This window comes from Zootoca vivipara, chromosome 12 (assembly GCF_965207765.1).
Source record: "Zootoca vivipara chromosome 12, rZooViv2.hap1.1, whole genome shotgun sequence".
Classification (NCBI taxonomy): domain Eukaryota; kingdom Metazoa; phylum Chordata; class Lepidosauria; order Squamata; family Lacertidae; genus Zootoca; species Zootoca vivipara.
The window spans coordinates 19,806,085-19,828,700 of record NC_142595.1 but is presented as its reverse complement, the minus strand read 5'-3'; the positions used below and the strand labels follow the sequence as shown (position 1 = coordinate 19,828,700).

The window sequence follows — 22,616 nt, the reverse complement described above, 5'->3', positions numbered from 1 at the left end:
CATATCAGACTCACAGATTAGTACAACTTGTAACTTCTGTTTCTGATGAGAGCACTAACTAGTTCTGTTTGGGTTTTGTTTTGTTTTGTTTTTGCTGTTTTTAAAAAGAATTGAATAACACTCTTAACACTCACATCTGAACTTGATAATAAATTGTTTTATTGCTGCTATCATAATTATTGTTGACACTCATTAGCAAAAGGTACAAAACAAGGAGAGTACAGAAGTTAGTCCATCTTTTCTCCTCAAGGAAGTTGTGAGCTATTGAAGCCTGGAAAAATAGAGGGGGAAAGATGGTGAAATATGTAAAATTTGCCAAGGAGCCTGTTGTTTTGTGGGGGGAGTTAAAAATAGAGAAGGAGGGCAACTTTCTGGAAAGCTCTGAACTGTGCACTCCTAGCTCAGTAATGGTATTTTATTTATTACTTGGGAAACATATGCCACTTGATCACAATAATTTCTAAGCAGGAATGATTTAAACATACATTCAATGGTATCTGAAGAAGTGTGCATGCACACGAAAGCTCATACCAAAATAAAAACTTAGTTGGTCTTTAAGGTGCTACTGAAGGAATTTTTTTTATTTTACTTCGATCCAGACCAACACGGCTACCTACCTGTAACCAATTCAATGGTATGTTCAGCCTGGTAAAGAGGAGATATGATAGCCATCTTCAAATATCTAAAGGGCTTTCAAATGGAGGATGGCAGAAGTTTTCATATGCATGAAATTTCAGATATAGCTATATAATCCCTCGTTTAGTAAGACAAGACCTTTGGAGCAGGCATTTTTTTAAAAAAAACCAGTTTTTTATGAACCGCCCTACTTCCCTACCCTCCGCTGGGCTTCCCTCCCCCACCTTCAGTCTCCGTTGTTGTGTCTTTATCCGTTGTGTGTCCTGGCTGAGGGGGAAAACAGAAGACAGGTGGCCATTGGTCAGGGATGGTCTAGTTGAGATTCCTGCATTGCCCCAGGGGTTTGGCTAGGCGGCCCTCAGGGGTCCCTTCCAACTCTACAATTCTCTGGTGCAGGCTTGGGCAGAGTTTTAGGTACAAGTTGGATGCAAGGGGTGCATAGCCCTTCATATGCACCGTCGGCTCGGGAATAAGCCCCACTGATCATGAGACTAGATTGCTGCTGTGCAGTCCTGCTTTTTAAATAAATGTTTTCCCTTTCAGGTGAAATCGCAATAAATAAAACCTCCCCTTCAGTAGTTTCAAGCACTACTACACGTTCCACATAATATCTGTACTACATTGTTTACTGTGACAGCACCTGCAACTTTGGAACTCCCTGCCTATTGCAACAAAGCCCATGCCTTTGCTAGACTCTTTTCGGGCACCTGTTAAAAGCATTCTTCTTTAGGCAAGCATACCTAGATGCTTAGGAAGTTGAAGTAATTTTAATTTTAATATTTTAGCTTTTGTATGTTTTAAGGTAGGATTGTTAATTTTACTACTATGGTGTTTGTTTGTTTTGGTAAACCACTTTGCAGGGGTTTTTTTAATATAAAATTTTTAAAATAAATAAACAATAAATATAAATAAAACAACACAAGCCAAACCACAATCCCTCCTGTAGATTTAAGTATCTGTCCATAGTCGCCTACTTGTTATCAGAGGCCCAGAATCCACATTCCTTTGTAAGAAAATATGAAATACTGTAATGTAAAACCATTTTTGCAGGCAAAAAAAAACAATGGGGGGGGAGGTGACAAGAAATTTTCTGCGCCGGGTACCACCTGACCTTCCTACACCTCTGCCTGGAGATACTGGGGATTTGATCCTGGGACCTTCTGCATGCTCTTACCACTGAGCTATGGCCTTTGTAAGCAGTGTATGAGACACTCAATGCAATAGGGGGGAAACAGTTAAATCTATAGAATCAGAATTCAGTTATAATGCCTGCTGAAGTTCAAGAGGGATGGGGTTGTCTGTTTGTCCTCACCTGGAAGGGAGCTCCATAAAACTGATCCCACAATACTGGACTCAATGGCTCCTACTAAATACAAGATGTGCATCCAAGCCATGGGAGAATATTTAGCAAGCTTTATTTACTGCTTTATTTACTGCTTTATTTACTTGTGGGACCCAGGTGGCGCTGTGGTTAAACCACTGAGCCTAGGGCTTGCTGATCAGAAGGTCGGCGGTTCGAATCCCTGTGACGGGGTGAGCTCCCATTGCTTGGTCCCAGCTCCTGCCAACCTAGCAGTTCGAAAGCACGTCAAAATGCAAGTAGATAAATAGGAACTGCTACAGCGGGAAGGTAAACGGCGTTTCCGTGTGCTGCTCTGGTTTGCCAGAAGCGGCTTAGTCATGCTGGCCACATGACCTGGAAGCTATACACCGGCTCCCTCGGCCAATAATGCGAGATGAGCGCGCAACCCCAGAGTCGGTCACGACTGGACCTAATGGTCAGGGGTCCCTTTACCTTTACCTTTATTTACTGCTTAATCCCCCAAACCCACAAAGTACCTCTCTAAGCAGCTTACACAAAAGAACATAAAATATTCAAAGATAATAGCGGTGAAAACAGACACTGAAAACAAGTAAGCACAATAAAATTACCCGAATATAGATTAAAATTCACAGTTTTACAAACAAGCGCACATACTAAAATGACATGTCTGGGTAGGTGTGCCTAAAGGAAAATGGTTTCCGCTTCAGAAACTACAACAAAGACATGGGGAATTGCAGCATGTCGGTAACTGCCAAACTAAAAGATTGACTTCTCACAAGTGTGGATCAAACATTCTGTGGCACGCCGGTTCCGTAGACTGAAGTGGCCAAGATATGCGGTAAGAAAACTGGTCCGAAGCTGTAGCAAACATTTATTTACTATTCATAACACTGCCATCTCTTACCCAAAAGAACCTGAATTCCCACACGCCACTGTGAGAACGGAATGCTGGGCTGGATCCAGTTCTGATCCAGCAAGATTTTCTGACGTAATTATGTAAATGAAACCCTTTTTATAGCTCCCAAATTTCCCTAGGATCAACCTTCTGTGGCTACTTCGTATTCAACGTTAACATTTGCTACCCACTGATTCTGTAGTAGCAGTCAATCTACTACAGCAGCGAAGCAATCAGTATTCGGGACAAAATAATTCCCCCCCCTTCCAGTAGCACCTTAGAGACCAACTAAGTTTGTCATTGGTATGAGCTTTTGTTTCAACTATGCCGGGCCAACACAGCTACCTACCTGTAACCAGTATTAGGGACAAACAGGCCAAACCCTACGCCAAAGGATAAATGGACATAAATCTGACATCAGGAACCACAAGACAGAGAAACCAGTAGGAGAACACTTCAATCTCCCAGGACATTCTATACAAGATCTCAAAGCAGCTGTTTTATTACAGAAAAATTTCAGAAACAGACTGGAAAGGGAAGTTGCTGAATTGGAACTCATTACCAAGCTTAAAACCATGGAGCCACCTGGGATGAACAAAGACATAGGATTCTTATCTCATTATGCATGATCAAGCTTCCTTTAGCACCCCAGCCCTTGTTTTCCCCCCGCAGGACCTATTGCAGTCATCAGCAGTCGTTAACAGCCATCAACAGGTTTACCACTCCTATCAGCCCATCACCCATTCCCACCCACCCCCACCACCCTCTGAATATACATAAGGGTCTGGCTCTTCTGTTTCAGTGTACTGTATCTGAAGAAGTGTGCATGCACACGAAAGCTCATACCAAAATAAAAACTTAGTTGGTCTTTAAGGTGCTACTGAAGGAATTTCAGTATTTGGGAGTTTCTGGCATATAGCCATCAACACCGGACACCTTTAGACCAACAGCTGCTTCTTTGGCACCCATAAAATACCATTGCCCAAACCACCACGTGGGTTGTCTGTGGAGTCCCAACTCTTCCTTGCCTTTGGAAGGGAAAGGGAAGAGAGGGAGAGGCAGCGATTCACTCACATTGGCCTGCAGAGGTCAGCAGAAATCAGCCATGCCAGATGTTCTTGCCTCCGGACATCCTTCCAGTCATCGGAACCTTTTGGCAGAGCCAGGCTAGAAGAAAGAGACGGTGAAGTAGACATTTGCTGCCACGGGGATCCCAGAGATTGAGATGGCGGGGGTGGGGAGCAAAGTTGCAAAAGAGTCATAGTTGGTAGGGAGGGGGCGTTGGAGGAAAATCCCAGGTGCCCAGTTGCCTAGGCAACTAAAAATTTGATGCTGGTAGCTAGGAATTGGAAACAGCTTTCTTAATGCAGTCCTTGTAATAGACCTCCATAGGAATTTCATGCCTGACAGCAATTCCCATCTATATATATTGCAGAAGGCGTGTTGGAATGAGAAAAACTTGGGTAGACATTAGCAGGTTGGCATCAGTCTGCAGGCGCCATTTTCTAAAATGGCCACAAATCGTTCTATTGGAGCAGCTGTTTATAGACATACATATAATTTCTGTCAAAGGATATTTTTTAAAAAAAAAAAAAACACCAGCGGTACCTATAGCTCCATGTAAACTAAGCATTATGTAGAATATATTTGTTGGCAAGGTTGTTTTCCTTAAGTTTCTTTGCATATTTTGCTGGCATTTTAAGATTGTTTTGCTTCTGAACTCTTTGATTTTATATCTAACCTGGCTTTGTAAATGCTGCTATTTTACTGTTTTATTGTAATGTAGTGGCTTAGTGTACACCATGTTGAGATTCTTGAATGAAAGGTGATAGAAAAATATTTTAATACATTTTTGGCTTGGGCCATTTCTTTTTTTAAAAAATGGGAAGATAGATTTACTTTGCTATAATAAAAATAAGATAGTTTCCATCTGATCTCAAAATTACTTTATTACAATATCTAAAAGGTGAGGTAGTACTGGTGTAGTTTTAAAAAGTTATGAACAAAACTGTCAATTTATATTTTTCTACCTGTTTCTTCTTTTTTCCAGTGCCACATTTCTACTTTAAAAAAATCCTCAAAAAAATTCCTCATGTTAAGTTGTACATTTTAGTGCATATTTCTCATAGTCAACATATTTTTGAATGCAGTTTTACTAATACAGGGACCCCAAACTAAGTCCCGGGGGCCGGATGCGGCCCAATCACCTTCTAAATCTGGCCCACGGATGGTCTGGGAATCAACATGTTTTTACGTGAGTAGAATGTGTCCTTTATTTAAAATGCATCTCTGGGTTATTTGTGGGGCCTGCCTAGTGTTTTTACATGAGTAGAATGTGTGCTTTCATTTAAAATGCATCTCTGGGTTATTTGTGGGGCATAGGAATTCGTTCATTTCCCCTCCCAAAATATAGTCCGGCCCACCACAAGGTCTGAGGGACAGTGGACCGGCCCCCTGCTGAAAATTTTGCTGATTCCTATACTAATAGATGCATTTTTTCAAGCCATTTTCCCCAATATAATGCATTTTTGCATGTTACTTTTACCAATATATGCATTTTTTTATGAACAGTTACCACTAATGTGTTTTTGCACACATTGGTTGGTTTGAGAACAGCTTTGCAAAATTCAGAGAATTGTACCTTTCAAAGAGTAGCTGCTTCTGCTTTTGGATTGGTCTGATAAGTGCAAATTAGAGGGTTTCTCATTCAACTTCAATCAAAATCAAATTTCTCTGCCATCCCTATTTACAACTGATCATTACTTTATTACGGTGTGTATAGTAAAAATTTGCAAACATCACTTTTTCAACAGATTTTAGATTGACCGAACTATGATAATACCTGGCTCTTAACACCTGAGGTGTATATTTTTAGGACAATTTATAACTTCTTTTTGTAAGTTGTTTTAATGTTATAATCCACTTTGGGACCTTAGGGTGAAGGATGGGTAAATAGTAGTAGCAATATAACCTGGAGGAGGAAAAGGAGATCTGATTTACTTTGCAGCCGAAATACTTGCTCTCTGCTGAAATAGGGTCTTCTTTCACAGACCAAACAAGTTGTTGAGCTCACCTCTGTTTCCCCATATTTTGCAGAATGCATTTGATGAAGTCCGTTGCCTCCTGAGATCCAGCTTCAGTGCCTTGATTCCTTGTATCTAATGCTGCGGGTTCAGCATCTCTCCTGGATGGGTCAATTCTGTTACTGGGGGAATATACACAAAAGGCATCTCTCTGGGATTCTGAGGAGTACTATAATGCTTTAGCTCTGTTAAAGCCATTTCATCTCTCCCCTGTTTCCCCCCCACAAACACATTGCTTTTATCCCAAGGTATGCCAACCAAGGGACCCAGGTGGCTCTGTGGGTCAAACCACTGAGCCTAGGGCTTGCTGATCAGAAGGTCAGCGGTTCGAATCCCTGTGGCGGGGTGAGCTCCCGTTGCTCGGTCCCAGCTTCTGCCAACCTAGCAGTTCGAAAGCACATCAAAATGCAAGTAGATAAATAGGAACCGCTACAGCGGGAAGGTAAACGGCGTTTCCATGTGCTGCTCTGGTTTGCCAGAAGCGGCTTTGTCATGCTGGCCACATGACCTGGAAACTGTACGCCGGCTCCCTCGGCCAATAATGCGAGATGAGCGCGCAAGCCCAGAGTCGGTCACGGCTGGACCTAATGGTCAGGGGTCCCTTTACCTTTACCTTATGCCAACCAAGGTGGTCAGAAGTGCCCTGACTACCTAGGTATATCTCAAGAGCAAATAAATAGCCTGATAAAGGAAAAATAGGAGATAAAAACTCTTCTTTGTACAAGGGTGATAATAAGTGATAATAACCACCTTCTTGAGAGCCACCTCTCAGTTATGGTAGGTTCATTTTCGGGCAAGACTTTACCGACTTGCACACAACATAACATTTTGGCGGCACTCATTTTATTACTTATTTAGCAGGATTTAATCATCTAAACTTCTTGGTGGTTTACACAAAATATAAAATACACATTTAAAATAACGATAACATCAGTGGTTAAAAACTAAGCTGACCTCAATTTTTTAAAAAAATGAAATCAAATTGGCCATTTTAAAAATATTCATATTATAAATTAAAATTACAGAATAAAACACATGTCAGCATTACATGTATTGGGAGGCCTGGCTATTTAAACAAAAGCTTTTAGCAGGTGCTGAAAACTGCCGTGAAAGTACCTGTCTAATATCAACGTGTTAGGAGTTTTGGAGTAAAGCTGCTACTAGACTAAAAGATCAATTCCTTCCAAGTGCAGAATGAATACTATGCAAGACTTGTAATAGCTCCAGTTCTGCAGACCACAATAATTGAGTATATGGGGCAAGCTGATCCCTCAAGAAATCTGGTCCCACATTGCGACTGTGTCATAAATTAGCAATACTCCATAGTAGTTTACGTCTGTCCTTACTTTACCAGGGAGCAACTGTGTCCAACTTATGCAGCTTGGTTTGTTTGTTTATCTTTCACCTTTGTATTCTACCTTTAAGAAGCTCAGGGTTGCAGAAAATAAGTCATCCCATTTAATTGTCACAATATACCCTGGCAAGGTAGGTTAGTCAGAGAAAGATAACCTGGGCCCAAGGTCACCGCTAAGCTTCATGGCTTGGCAGGGATGTGAACCTATGACTCTCAAATGTTGCAAGTCCAGCACTCTATCCGCCACGCCACCCTAAAAATATGTGAATTCTCATTGGGGAATTTGCATCTCTAGTACAGTAGTTATTGTGGACACTTTACGAAGGTCTGAAAAGACACAACATTGGTAAAGATGGTAACCAGAGCTAGAACATTTGCTTCCCTGTCCATTACAGGGCTGGATACCTGGATCTGTCCAATCCCATGCATGGCTTTCGTTGTCCTAACAAATTATTTCTAGCAACTGCTTTTTGAGGTAACATCAAGCGGAAAAGGTAAAGGTAAAGGGACCCCTGACCGTTAGGTCCAGTCGCGGGCGACTCTGGGGTTGCGGCGCTCATCTCGCTTTATTTGCCAAGGGAGCCGGCGTACAGCTTCCGGGTCATGTGGCCAGCATGACTAAGCTGCTTCTGGTGAACCAGAGCAGCACACTGAAACGCCATTTACCTTCCCACCGGAGCAGTACCTATTTATGTACTTGCTCTTTGATGTGCTTTCGAACTGCTAGGTTGGCAGGAGCAGAGACCAAGCAACAGGAGCTCATCCTGTCCCAGGGATTTAAAAACTGCCAACCTTCTGATCGGCAAGCCCTAGGCTCTGTGGTTTAAACCACAGTGCCACCATCACCCCTTACATCAGGCACTTCCAACAGGTAGATTGTGATCTACCAGTAGATCACTGGGTGTCTGTGGTAGATCACTGCTAGATCACTGGCACCCCTAAAAAAAGCTCACCCAAAATTTTCCTCCTCCCTTAAAAAAAGCTGAACTATGACCTGAAGCCCTAAACAAAAATGGGCCTCCCTCCCTCCTAAAAGAAGCTCAACAAGTTTGACCTAAACCCCAAAAAACAGGGCTTCCCTTCCTTAAAAAACTCAACAGCTTTGACCTGAACCCCCCAAAAGGGGGTAGATCACTCCCAGATTTTAACTCTGTGAGTAGATCAGAGTCTCTTGGGAGGTGGCCACCCCTGCCTTACATGAAGCGGTAGCAACCAGCAATTACTGTTTGGTACAGTCACCAAAGGGACGTGGGTGGCGCTGTGGGTTAAACCACAGAGCCTAGGCCTTGCCGATCAGAAGGTCGGTGGTTCGAATCCCCGCGACGGGGTGAGCTCCTGTTGCTTGGTCCCAGCTCCTGCCAACCTAGCAGTTCAAAAGCAAGTTAAAGTGCAAGTAGATAAATAGCTACAACGGGAAGGTAAATGGTGTTTCCGTGCGCTGCTCTGGTTCGCCTAAAGTGGCTTTGTCATGCTGGCCACATGACCTGGAAACTGTACGCCGGCTCCCTCGGCCAATAACGCGAGATGAGTGCCGCAACCCCAGAGTCGGTCACGACTGGACCTAATGGATAGGGGTCCCTTTACCTTTACCTTTACAGTCACCAAAAGGCTGGGGGAAAATGTGGGTGAACAAGCCCTGGATTCTCTGTGTTTATCTACGAATCAGAATACTTTCTGGAAATGTAAAATCTTCCTGTACAAATTAAAGGTACTGTTCATTCTCCTCCATTGCTGCGAATTCTGGCTCACAAATCAAGTGTGCTGAAGATCCATTTTAGGTGATATGTGTTCCCGCATCCAAACTGATCAGCCCCTTTGGACTTGCTGTGCTTTAAGACTGCTCCATGTTTGAGATTGCTAGCCCATGGAGCGGAACAAGGCAAGATCCTGGACAAGAAAGAAGTATTCCCTTCTCACCTGCATTCCTCTCTTCCTACTCAGCCTTCCAAACATCAGTTTGACCAGTGCTTTCCCTAAAATCCTGGATAAACCACCTGTGCTATAGACTTACTCAATCATGCTCTCTCTCCTGTTCAAGAGCCACTCCACAAAGTTCTTCTTCATCATGCTGTCCAAAGTTCGACTGTAATCGCTTGCTAATGTCCCCTCTGAATACCGTCTCTGCAGAAACTTGGAGGTCTCGGTGTTTTCTCTAAGAGCAAAACAGAAACACATAGGGCGTACACACTGGGGAAATCCTCATCTTGAACAGCACTCTAGCTAAAGGATGGGGAACTCCTTTCGGCTCATGGGTCAGATCCCATTGTGAATAGCTCTGCAGACTAGGTGCGAAAGGGGATGGTTGAAATTTGCTGCCAAATGCAGCACAGCTGATTGGGAGCAAGCTGCACTGCTTTTGGAGACCTCAGATTCTATCAGGAGCATTGATCAGAAAGTCCCAGGTGGATTTGACCCTGGGAGTGTTGCTTGCATTTGTCATCAAATGTAAATGGCACTAATGGCAAGCCACAGGTGCAAAGGAACAACCAATAATGCTCTATAGCAGTGACGGCAAACCTATGACACGCGTGTCAGACGTGACACGCAGAGCCCTCACTGCTGGCACGCGCCCCATCGGCCCATTCACGCTGTTGTTGTCCCCCCCCCCAATTTGTTCTCCCGCTCCTCCTCCTGCTACAGCTTGTCTCCACTGTTAAAACCTGTTGTCTCTGCTGTTAAAACCTGGATCCTTTTTTGTTGTTGTTGTTGCTGGTAGCCAGAGATTGGTTTTTTAACGCTTTCTGTGCTGTTTTTTCTGGCGCATTGGCAGATGATGATTGGGTGTAACAGTGTTCGTTTTTTAACCCGTTCTGTGCTGGTTCTTTTGGCGCTTTGGCAGACTATGTCGGTGCTGCGTGTTAATTCCAGCGAATGTATTATTTGTCATTTATTTCTGTTCTCTTCCCCCCCCCAAAAGCGCAGCAGCTTTGGGGCATCCCTCCAAAAGCAAAGCAGATTTTGCACAAAAAACCTCCAAAACTTTGGTCAGCAGCTCCCCCCAAAAAGCTCAACAACTCTGGGCACTTTGTGATAAATAAGAGGTTTTTGGTTTGGTTTGGTTTGGTTAAATAATTAGTTTTTGATTCATTAAAAACAGTTATATATTACAATTATACATTTTTGTTATTTAAACTATAAATATCGTGAAATTATGGGTTTTTTCTCGAAGTGACACACCACCCGAGTTATGCTCGGTTTTTTGGTGTATTTTGACACACCAAGCTCAAAAGGTTGCCCATCACTGCTCTACAAGGTTCCTGATTGCTCCTTTACAAGTGCAGCTTAATCTGTGGCTGGTTGGAAATTAGGACAAATTAGGAATATTGGTGGGCCTAATTTAGTCTGTGGACCGGAAGCTCCCCATGCCTGCTTTAGCATAAGAAAACACTTTAGCTTAGCAAGACACTCAGTTCAGATACATGTTTCTCCTCATCCTTGGGACAACCACAGATAGTTAAATTTCAATCCACACATTTAGCCTAAAAAGTGCAGATCAGGTCAGTTCAGAACTCACAAGGACTGACTTCCTCAGGTATCCCTTTTCATACACTTACCTTGAATCGTTTTCTTCCATCAGCACAAAGCTGACAGAGACCAAAAGGAGGAAGAGAACTTTGAAGGACTTCATGTTTGAAGCTCGAGTTCTGTGATTTAAAAACAGTACATGGTGTGTCAGATGGGAGGGGGGGAGAGGGATTCCTCTGAACTGGCACTGAAAGGATTTATTTGATGGCTGTGCTTTAGTGGCTTGGGGGGGGGTATCAAATGTTAGTCATACTCAAGAGTAGACACACTGATTTCAGTGTATCTGCTCTGAGTAGGACTAATGATTGATGCCATCTTTTGAGACCACTTGCAGATGAGCATCCCTCCTGATTTGTTTGCAGGGATATTAGACAAAGTGGCTATTTAAAGGGCAACCATTCTGATGTGTTTGTGGGGAGGTTAGATGATGTTGCTACCCCACAAGTTCCACTGCATTTCCCCATCACTTTACTTACAGCAGAAAATCTGAACTTTCGGGGGAAGTGTGTTTGTTGCGCAAGAACTCCCAATCGGTTATCGTTGTGCGATCTGGATTGTGATTCAATCCCACCCCAAAATAATGACAGTCTACAAAGGTTAACACATTCTTCTTCCCGCCTACTACTTTTCAGCTTCCAGATCACCCCTTTCAGGCTACAGTTATAGTTGTTTCTTTATTATTTTAATTTTCATTAATTTAAAATATTTATAATCCACCCTTCACCCAAAGGTCCCTCGGTGGTCATATACATAATTCAAACCAAAAAAATTACACAGTAAGATTGAACAGTGATTAATAGAAAATACACAGTCCAGTTACAAATAAAACTGGCAGCAGTGATGGAAAATTGGTGTGTTAAGTACATAAGGTGTAATCCAGCTCCTATGCAGTTGAAATAAATTTTTCAAGGAGACTTACCTTTTGGATCTATCAAAGCTGTTCTTGAGGACCAGAGAGAATATGGCATCCAACAGGAGTCTTGAAGATTCCTTATATATACCCAAGGGTGTGACAAAGCAAAGCCATTTCCGTGAAGCAAAACAGGATGCCCTGCACCTAATCAAACCAGATTAAAAGCTACTCTGGGTTCATTGACCTTTGGAGCAGGAAAATGCCCTTTTAAAGCATGTTTGCATTCATGGCAATTAAACTTTTGCTGTGTTGCTAAAACGAAGATCCGGTGCATTTTATATAATTAAAGCCATTAAGCATCCAAATTTCCCCAAGACCATTCCTCTGTTAATTAACAGTCCAAAGTAGGCAATGTCCATGCAAGTTGCCTTGACTGTGACCTGCCTCCCACGTTGCCTGCTTTTAGGGCTGCCACTTTTTCAGCCAACAAATGATGGACAACCCACCAGTGGCAGACCTACATTTTGGGGGCCCTGAAGCTTAAACTGTTATGGGGGGCCCCTTTGCAACCAGCAACAAGGTCTGGGTAACCACTGTTAACCCCTTCAGTGGGGTTCTTCCACAACAGATCACCACATTAAAAAAAAAAACAACTTTTTTTTTACTATATTTCAGATTTTGATTAAAATGGCTGTACTGGATTACTCACATGTCAAAGGCACTGGTGTGAATCAATATATACTGTGCATTATAGTTTTCAAGTTATGTGGGGGATGAATATTAGGGAAATGTCATATACATGCATGAAAAAGGTTGCTTATGGGGCAGTGGTGCTAACTCCCCCCCCACACACAATCAGGGGTCTGGCCACGTGATGTGTCATGTGACACATCACGTGATACTGCCCAGCCTGAGGGGGCAGGGGCAGGACACACAGAGGGCGATCTTTGTCTTTGCCCATTCCAGCTCCAGGGCTCCCCAGTGAAGGGATGAGCGAAGGCAACGTTGGGTTTGGGGTGACCTTTTGACCGCCAGGTTTTCTGCATAAATTACAGTGGTACCTCAGTTTAAGAACAGTCCTGCTTACGAATGATTCAGTTTACGAACTCCGCAAAACCGGAAGTAGTGTCCTAGTTTGCAAACTTTACCTTGGTCTAAGAACGGAAATCAGCCCTGAGTGCTCACTGGAAGGACAGATCGTGAAGCTGAGGCTCCAATACTTTGGCCACCTCATGAGAGAGAAGAATCCTTGGAAAAGACCCTGATGTTGGGAAAGATTGAGGGCACAAGGAGAAGGGGACGGCAGAGGACGAGATGGTTGGACAGTGTTCTCGAAGCTACGAACATGAGTTTGACCAAACTGCGGGAGGCAGTGCAAGACAGGAGTGCCTGGCGTGCTATGGTCCATGGGGTCACGAAGAGTCGGACACGACTAAACGACTAAACAACAACAAAGAACGGAATCCAAACGGTGGAAAGGGCACCGGCAGCGGGAGGCCTCATTAGGGAAAGCGCACCTCAGTTTAAGAACGGTTTCGGTTTAAGAACGGACTTGCCGAACGGATTAAGTTTGTAAACCGAGGTACAACTGTACTGTGTTTGTGGGGCCATGCAAAACGTGGGGGGTTCACTGCAAAGCGACTGCAAAATTTTGGCACCAGTTTTGCGGGGATCCAGATTTTGGGGTTCGTAGTTAATGAAGCCCCAAGAATCTCTACACAGTGTGGATGGTTTCATTTTTCACTTCATTGAAACAGAAGTAACAGGTCACCTAGTCAAATACAGTGGTACCTCTGGTTAAGAACTTAATTCGTTCCGGAGGTCCATTCTTAACTGAAACTGTTCTTAACCTGAAGCACCACTTTAGCTAATAGGGCCTCCTGCTGCTGTCGCGCCGCCGCCGCACAATTTCTGTTCTCGTCCTGAAGCAAAGTTCTTAACCTGAGGTACTATTTCTGGGTTAGTGGAGTCTGTAACCTGAAGTGTTTGTAACCTGAGGTACCAATGTAGAAACAATAGCTACATAGAACATCTCTGCCTCAGAGTAGTGGGACAGTTTAAGCTAAACTGTCAAGAAGTTTGCTGCCAGGGAGCCCTGTGAGGGAACCCCAATTTCTCCTAGGAAAACAGCAGAGATGGAAACGTAACAGAATGCTAACATTTCATGATGACAGGAAGGCTGGATCATTCAGAAGACCCGCCCAAGATCTCTCCATTTCCCCCCACTTTTAGGTTGCCAGGAGACTAAAGTGTGTTTCAATTTTTATTTTCGTAAATGCAGAACAAGGAGGTGGGTCATGCTGAAATCATATCAAACACCAGTATTCCATAATGGTAGGAAGATGCTAGAGATCGAACGTAGCCTCTTTTGTGTTCAACACACGCACTCCACCGTTGAGCTGTGGCCATTTCTCTGCATGCGCCTTTTGGCAATGGCTTCCTATCATCGTTAGCAATGACAACATGTCATGACAACATCTGGCTTTCATCGTCTCTGACACCAATGGTCATGCTGGCTGGGGCTGATGGGAGCTGAAATCCAGAAACATCTGAATGGACATTCGCCGGCTGCCGCATCCCTACACTAAAAGTTAAAATTCCAACCGGTGAGAGAATGAACCAATGCATGTGCCTAAACTCTAAGGGACCACGCGGTGTGCAGCCTGCCATTCGACCTACTCCTGCTTCAGAGCTACCCTTTGAACTATATTGGTACCCCACCGTAGGACCATGGTGTTTTCCTGATGTGTTTGGAGAGTAAACGAATGCCCAGCGCATAAGGGGGGGGGGATATAGCCCAGATGATGCTGGAATGATGCCACAATGCGAAACGGCAGCAATGTGCAAATAGCCAATCTAGGTGCAGCAAGCAAGGCTGGTAGTCGGGTAATGGGAACTGTTTAGCCCAATGACTTTATGGCCTGCGTTCCAGGCACTGCACCTCAGGCCAAGCCAGATATCATATCGCGTTTCCGCAAAGTGCTACTGCTTGTGCATTTGCTTCTCCTTCATTAAGTGCTACTGTAAGATGGGGAGTTAATAGCATGAAATAAATATCTAGCCGTATTACAGACCTGCTGCCGTGATCAAGCGTTTGCCCTTTCATCCTATCAGCTGGGGAGGTGGGGTGTGTGTGTGTGTGTGTGTGTGTGTGTGTGGATTTGCTTTGGGAAACACAATATTGCTCTAAAAACATCTTATCGTGCCCTTTTAATATAATGCCTGGGGGGGAAGAAGCCACACCGGCAACTGTGAAGTGTTTGGCTATACAACCGTCTAAATGCTCTTATACCTATTATTATTATTATTCCATTTCCCCCACCCCTTGGCTCTGTTGAGGGGGGGACCGTTGATGGATCGTCATAGGAACATAGGAATAAGCTTTCAACCAAGTCCATGTTCATATCATACATTTAAAGCACTATGATGGCACTTTAATCAGTCAGGGCTTCCTTCAAAGAATTCTGGGAAGTATCCTTTGTTTAAAATGTTGAGAGTTGTTAGGAGACCCCTGTTTCCCTCAGAGCTGCAGCTGGCAGAGTGGTTCAATGGTCAGTCCCTCTTCCCAGGGAACTCTGATGTTCGTCCCAAGTTTTCTGGCTGCGTGCTGAACATGATCAGTCTTTATTGGGCTATTTCTGGAGTTCCTGCAAACTAGGGGTTTCCAGCAAGCCTGCTGAAGCTTTCTTCTTGCATAGGAGGTCCTATTCTGGCCACCTGAGCAGCCCTGCTCCCTGGATTTTTGGAGGTGGAGGCAGATCACTAGGGCAAGGTGGGCCAGAGCCCTATCATTATTCTTTCTGCACCCTAAGATCCAAAGCTAGAGTACAGCTGCCCTGTGTCCCATACGCCCACCTCCATAATTTCTTCTCATTCAAAAAATCCCAGGAGGTTTTTCCATCTCTCTCTCTCTCTCTCTTGGTATAAGCAGAACTGAGGGGGAAGGGGGATCACAGCGTGGCACTGTGGTCTAAACCACTGAGCCTCTTGGGCTTGCCAATCGGAAGGTCAGCATTTCAAATCCAAGCAACAGTGATGAGCTCCCGTTGATCTGTCCCAGCTCCTGCCAACCTAGCAGTTCAAAAGCACACCAGTGAGTAGATAAATAGGTATCACTGCGGCAGGAAGGTAAACGGCACTTCTGTGCGCTCTGGTTTCCATCATGGTGTTCTGTTGTACCAGAAATGGTTTAGTCCTGCTGGCCACACGACCCAGAAAGCTGCCTGTGGACAAACGGCGGCTCCCTCAGCCTGAAGCGAGATGAGCACCACACCTCTATAGTCACCTTTGACTGGACTTAACTGTCCAGGGGTCCTTTCCCTTTTTTGCCTAATACATTGGTACCTCAGGTTACAGACGCTTCAGGTTACAGACGCTTCAGGTTACAGACTCCGCCAACCCAGAAATAGTACCTCGGGTTAAGAACTTTGCTTCAGGATGAGAATGGCAGCAGGAGGCCCCATTAGCTAAAGTGGTACCTCAGGTTAAGAACGGACCTCCAGAACTAATTAAGTTCTTAACCCGAGGTACCACTGTACTGACACCTAGAAGTGGACATATCTAGGGGTTGGTTAGGCTGGGCCCCGCCAAGAGCGCAGACCCAGGGAGGCGCAAAAAATGTGCCTCTTCACTCTGTCTCAGCAGAGACCGAGGGACTGGATGGTGGAAGAGAGGAGGCAGGGTAGGGCAGACCCAACCTCAGTGGCAGTGGAAGAAGTCACTGGCGGAGTGCGAAAAGAGACAAAAAGCAAACTTTTTGAGTTTCTGGTCCATTGTCTCTCCCAGCTTCAGGGGCTGTGATGCAGCTCCTTGCCAAGAGTGCAAGGAAGCCAGCCTAGGTACACCTCCGCCTAGACATTCTAGGTATCCAACTTTTCTCCTTAGGGGCTGGGTTTGAAGTATTTTATGTTTGTGTTTGAGAATAACTTTTAACTGCCCACTCAATATTTGCAAGGGAGGAGGATGGGGGAGAATACCAGAAATGCCTCCTAACTGCTCACCACCATACAAGCTCCAGCATTTACCAGCCACCACTGAGCAGAGGGAATGATGAGATATTTTACTCTTCAGCTTGACTTTTTCTTTTTCTTTTTAAGAGTTCTTAGCTCCGGCTAAGTCTCCCAAATGTCTGTGCCCGACAGTTCTTTCTCTAAAGTTATTACGAGTTCTTTTATAAAACAACTGATAAAGCCAAACTTTTAAAGTGGGGTGTGTGTGTGTCTTGATCTTTTAGATCAATTAACCAGGTCAATTAACCCGATGCAGGATAGGATTGCGGAGAGGCTAGATTAATTGTTCAAATCAACCTTCGCTTTGGAAAACGTTGAAGGGGAAAATGCTCTGTGGGTGGGAGTGTTCTGAAGAGCAGTATGAAAAACAAAATTGTGATAAAAGAGGATGTTTTAGAGCTAACTGCCAAATTACGAGCTTAATTAGAGCCATATGCCATTCCTAGAGAGTTCAGGAAAATGTGTGGGAGATTGAAGTTGAATACAGCTAGCAAGATTAGGGTTATTTTGTGTACGAAGGGGGTAAAGGATCAGAGAGTTGTATTGCTACATAGACTCCGCTAGGTCACGCTCACTCTCCTCTGGAGAGGGAGGAAGTGAAGACTTTCTGTTTCCTTTCTCCATCTCTCTGTGCATCATGTAATGAAGAAAGGCATGTTTGGAACTACTGTATATCCTATTTGCTACCCAACAGTGTTCTGCCTGTGTTTCTCCTTGCAGCCGCACAGAACAACACATGTATCAGACCTATTAATCTGTAAGGAAAGCATTGTAAACTGTGTGGTCTGTTCCTTTCAATAGGGGTAGAAAGATGGGAGCATTGTAAATGGTATAAAAAGGTCTAACAATATATATTCAGGCATTTGAAGAGCAGTATACAAATGTAATTGATGATGATGATGATAACGATGACGATGCTGAAATTACAGAAATATCAAACTAACCAATCTCAGGTCAATTGACAGCACTGCAGAACATCCAAGGTCCCACCCCTGGCATCTTCAGGAAGGGAGGGGAAAGACACCTGTCTGAAACTCTAGAGAGATGCTGTTGGTCAATGCAGAGTCTGAAACCTTAGAGAGATGCTGCCAGTCAGTGCAGGTGCTACTGAGCTTAGATTGTCCAGTGGTCTAATTCCGTATAACACAGCTTCTTATGATCCAAGGAGTGAGAAACCTGTGGCTCTCCACATGTTAGGAACTCAGGAACCTGGCTTATACTGAGCCAGACCCTTGGCCCATATGCCTTGATAATGTCTACACTGACTGGCAGTGGCTTTCTAGGGTTTCAGACAGTTTTTTTTCTCCCAGTGATGCCTGGTGATGCCAGGGATTGAACCTGGGACCTCTTGCATGTAAAGCAGGTGTTCTGTCACTGAGCCATGACCCTTCTGCAAATGTTCAACTCTAGTTGCTTAAGTGCAGCTCCTGTTATCCTGGAATGCTGGCTGTGGCCAATGGGAGTTCGAGCCGAGCATCAGGGTTCCCCATCCCTGATGTAGACGGAGACAATTCAGTTGACATATAACCTGGATTTCCAAAAAAAGTAATGTTTGAGGAATAACTCAGGGAAATTAAACAATGTTGGGACAAGAGGATTGGCAACTGATTAGCGTACTGAAAGCAGACAGTAAGGAATGGTCATTTATTTATTTTACAACAGAGGGAAGGAAGCAGTGGGGTGTTCCAGAGATCAGTATTTCTGAATGGTGCTAGACAACATATTCATATATCTAGACAGTGATAGAAACTCAGATATATAAGCTAGGTGCTAAATGGCTCCTTAAACCAAGATTACAATCACAAAAATGGAATATTTAGTTGCTGTGATTGATTCTCAGTTAAACATCTGGCTAGTTCAGATGACAACCTTGCGCTAGGTTAAGAACTTTGAGAACTTAAAGAAGCAAAGTCACTTGATCCAGGGAGACAGTCTTCTTCTTCTTCTTCTCCTTCTCCTTCTCCTTCTCCTTCTCCTTCTCACTCGTAGCCGAGTAAGATTGTCTTCCATAAACACGGTTTTAACAATGAATCTGTAAGTGACTGTGGAGGCCAATTCTGGACCCACAAGTCCTTCCAGAGTGGGGACATTGGTTCACAGGCGGGAGTTGATCACAGTGTGGATTTGCCAAGCGTGCCTTCCTCTTAGCACGTTTCTCCCTTGCGTCCTGAGTTTGAGTGTCTTCAAAGCCCAGGACACCTTTGGTAAAGGCTGTTCTCCAACTGGAGTGCTCGCAGGCCAGTGTTTCCCAGTTGTCAGTGTTTATACTACATTTTTAAAGATTTGCCTTGAGAGAGTCTTTAGACCTCTTTTGTTGACCACCAGCATTACGCTTTCCATTTTTAAGTTTGGAATAGAGTAGTTGCTTTGGAAGACGATCATCAGGCATCCGCACAACATGACCAGTCCAACGAAGTTGATGTTGAAGACCCATTGCTCCAACACTGGTGATCTTTCCAGGGACAGTCTACATATATGTTGGCCTATTCTGACCTCTTTTTCTTAATGATGGCACAGACTATTAATGACGTGGCCAGTAGTCAGGTGCAAAATGCGCCTGGCGCCTGCCTAACTTCGAACACTGTTCCTAGAACAGTGAACCAGTGGCCCTCCAGATGTTGTTGCACTATAACTCCCATTATCCAGAACCATGAGTCATGCTGGCAGCGGCTGATGGGAGTTGGAGTCCAGTAACATATGGAGGGCCACATGTTCTCTGTCTTTGTCATAAATGATCTGGGGTCAGAGGGGAGCGGTGAGATAGTCAGATCTGCAGACGACACTAAATTCTGCAGGACTAGTATCATGAAGCCCGTTAAATTAACGGGTGCTAGAATTAATTAGCGGGGTCCCCTCCCCGGTGACTCACCCACCGCCACCACCTCAGCCCCTCACTCAGTCCCTTCCCCGCCCCAGCCAGCTGCCTCCTCAGCTTCCTCCCTCCCTCCCCATTTACCACCCTCTTTTTTCTACTCCTCATTTTTCTCTCTCTCTCCCCTCGCTGGTCCCAGTTGCAGCAGCCCTTCCAACCCCCCCCCCAAAAAAAATCCACACACACTTCCAGGGACTAATTCCCCCTTCCCCCGCGGGTGTGCCCGCCCGCCCGCCCTCCTGCTTTCGCCCCTCAGTAACGGCTAAACAATCCTTCAGCCCAGCAGCCGCATCACTCACGGCTCACGCGCTCTCTCTATCCACACCCACCTACCCTCCCTTTCCCTTTCACCGGCACACGCCTGCCTCCTCTCCTTCCCCTCTAACAGAGAAGAAACCAGGAGGAAAGAGAGAGATCCTTCCGTAGCGCAGCAGAGGCAAGGGGAAGCCGCACACTTTTTTTTTTTTGGTATGGTTGTGTATATGCAAGCATGCAATCTCTCTCACAGTCCTGGTTTATCCCGTCCAAAGTCTCTGCGCTCCAAGTCCCAACAGCTGTCCGTGGGGCACATGTGCAGTAGCGCAATCCCACGGACACAGGGCCTGGACGCAGAGACACTTGCACTTTATTATATAGGATGGTGAAATCCAAAGCAGACTATGAAAAAGTCCCAAGGATTCTTCCAATCTGAACGAATGGACAACAGCATGGCAGATGAGATTGGCTAGAAGGAAGTGTAAAGTACTATACATAATTAATCATAATATTATTAATAACCAGAAACTGAATCTGATATAAAGAAAGAAGTTTTAGGAAAGTGGATATCTCAGTGCAAACATCAATTCAAGTGTGCAGTTAAAAAAAGGCAACTGTTGGGAATGATAGGGAAAGAAATTGAAAATGAAATTGCCACTGTTGGTGATGCTTTTATATAAATCTACAATGCACGTTCAGATAGATTACTGTATACAGCTCTCTGGTTGACCTATCTCAGCAATGATGTTTAGTAGAGCAGAAAAAGGAGCAACTGAAACGATCAAGGGGCTGGCACACCTTTTGTATTAAAAAAAAGAGAGGCTAAAATGTCTAGTTACGTTATGGTTTGGTGCGGAGAAAGAGCCAGCTGAGGGGGGGACGGACATATCAGTGCCAGTGTGGTGTAGTGGTTAAAAGCAGTAGACTTGTAATCTGGGGAACCGGGTTCGCGTCTCCGCTCCTCCACATGCAGCTGCTGGGTGACCTTGGGCTAGTCACACTTCTCTGAAGTCTCTCAGCTCCACTCACCTCAGAGTGTTTGTTGTGGGGGAGGAAGGGAAAGGAGAATGTTAGCCGCTTTGAGACTCCTTCGGGTAGTGATAAAGCGGGATATCAAATCCAAACTCCTCCTCCTCCTCCTCCTCTTCTTTTTCTTCTCATTACAAATGGGACCAAGAGAGCAAATAAGGCTTTTTCTCATATCAGATGGACCCAATGAAGATGATTGGCAGCAGGTTCAGAACAGAGAAAAGGACATACTATTTCACATAATGCATAGCAAACTGGAGAATGCAGAGATAGCGACTCACTAAAATGATAACAAAAAAACCCAATGCACATTATCCAGCAAATTCATGAAGAATAGGTCTATCGGTGGTTCTTGGTGTGATGATAGTTAAATAGAGCCTGCATGTTTAGAAGCAGTGTACCTCTGAATACCGGGTGCTGGTGGGACATACAATGGATGGATGCTGCCTTTGTGCTCTGCTCGGCTTTTGCGGGTGATAAATGTTTGGGCACTGGAGGAAATGCTTCTCTTGTGTAAATAGCAGAAGAGGGGAAGCTACCCATCTACCCCGTGGGGAGGCGGGTTTAATTATTTCCCTCCTTGCACACAGCCTCAAAAGAAATCTCTCTGCAGCTGCTGTCTGCATTTCCAGGAAGGCTCCCATTGGCAGCAATGGAGGCTTCCCTAGAAAAGCAAGCCGTGGGGTGGAGGGATTTTAGTCCAGGCTGTGGGCAGGGAGGGAAAGAGTGAAACCCTTCTCCCCACAAGGTGGCTTCCCCTCAGCCTGCTGTTTACTTTAGTCACACAATTTACCTCAGGTCTCGTGTGGTCCCAAGTTCGCCCTGCCCGTGGATGTCCCTCAACAGGGACTTTTTGATAATGTGAAAACAGTCGCCCCACAGCAAGTCGCCGTCAGGTGGCAGCCGGCTAATGTTTCGGTGTAGGAGATGGGCAAAAGAAAGATGGGTGCAAATGAAAGCACATATGTGCTCATGGGACCTTTTCTTTTCCGTTCTCTTCTCTCTCCCCCCCCCCGCCCCCGCTCTGTGTCGTTCCTCTTCCTCCTCGCAGACATTTCAAGTAGCACTGGGTGGGAGGAAACAGCCACCGGGGTTGGGTAGTGGACCACTCTGGATAAGACGCTGGGCCCTTGCCTCCCATCTCACAAACGAAAGCAGACTGCTTGTAAAACAGGGGTATAAACTCACCATACAATACACATAATGGGAAACATACCACACTTATAAAACATTAAGAGAGGAGGTTAGGGGTGACGCTGCCTTGCATTTCAGAACTCCTAAGCGTAATGATGTAAGGATGTATGGTATCCGAGAATGGAGATTCCCACCTTCCCGCTTGCATTTTCCTACATTTTCCTTTGCTTGTGGGGAAATCCCTTAAAATGCTCGTAAGAATTCTGTCACACGTGTTTACAGTTAGGCTACTGACACGCGCGACCACGAAACCGTACCGTTGTCAACTCTGGGACTTCCACAAATTAAACAAGGTTGTGGTAGGTTTTATTGCCGGGTTTGGGGTGGGGTAGCTAAATCATGGCAGGCGTTAAGATGCTAATGACATAGGCAGGCTCTCTAAGATGGAAGACACACCAGGGACTCTTACGCTGCTTAGATCAGCCAATGCTGATGGGGTTGGTAGAGGAGAGTGGATTAAAAGCAGGACTCTGGCATCGGGGAATTTCCTTGCTTTGGTGAATGTGTGAACATGGGGTTACAGGCCGGGTTAATGAGTAAAAGTCACAGAATCCGATTCTCTCTAGTGGCATCAGTCATGAGGACCA

At 44.8% G+C, this 22,616-nt stretch overlaps 1 protein-coding gene across 1 annotated transcript; it reads right to left on the bottom strand.

The window, feature by feature from the left end:
- Positions 1-137: 137 nt before the first annotated feature.
- On the bottom strand, positions 138-11,796 carry GIP (gastric inhibitory polypeptide). Its single transcript, XM_035134167.3, has 6 exons — positions 11,737-11,796; positions 10,847-10,936; positions 9,304-9,444; positions 5,929-6,060; positions 3,930-4,022; positions 138-271 (listed from the first exon to the last, which is right to left on the bottom strand). Exons 2-6 carry the CDS (start codon positions 10,918-10,920, stop codon positions 262-264), a joined length of 450 nt encoding a protein of 149 aa, XP_034990058.2. The 5' UTR covers positions 10,921-10,936; positions 11,737-11,796; the 3' UTR covers positions 138-261.
- Between the last annotated feature and the right edge of the window lie 10,820 nt (positions 11,797-22,616).

Excerpts from the sequence above, each read along its gene's own strand:
- GIP (XM_035134167.3), bottom strand. The coding sequence starts at position 10,920 with ATGAAGTCCTTCAAAGTTCTCTTCCTCCTTTTGGTCTCTGTCAGCTTT. Across the intron at positions 9,445-10,846 it reads ATGGAAGAAAACGATTCAAG|AGAAAACACCGAGACCTCCA; the intron begins GTAAGTGTATGA and ends TTTTGCTCTTAG. Across the intron at positions 6,061-9,303 it reads AGGAGAGAGAGCATGATTGA|TAACAGAATTGACCCATCCA; the intron begins GTAAGTCTATAG and ends ATATTCCCCCAG.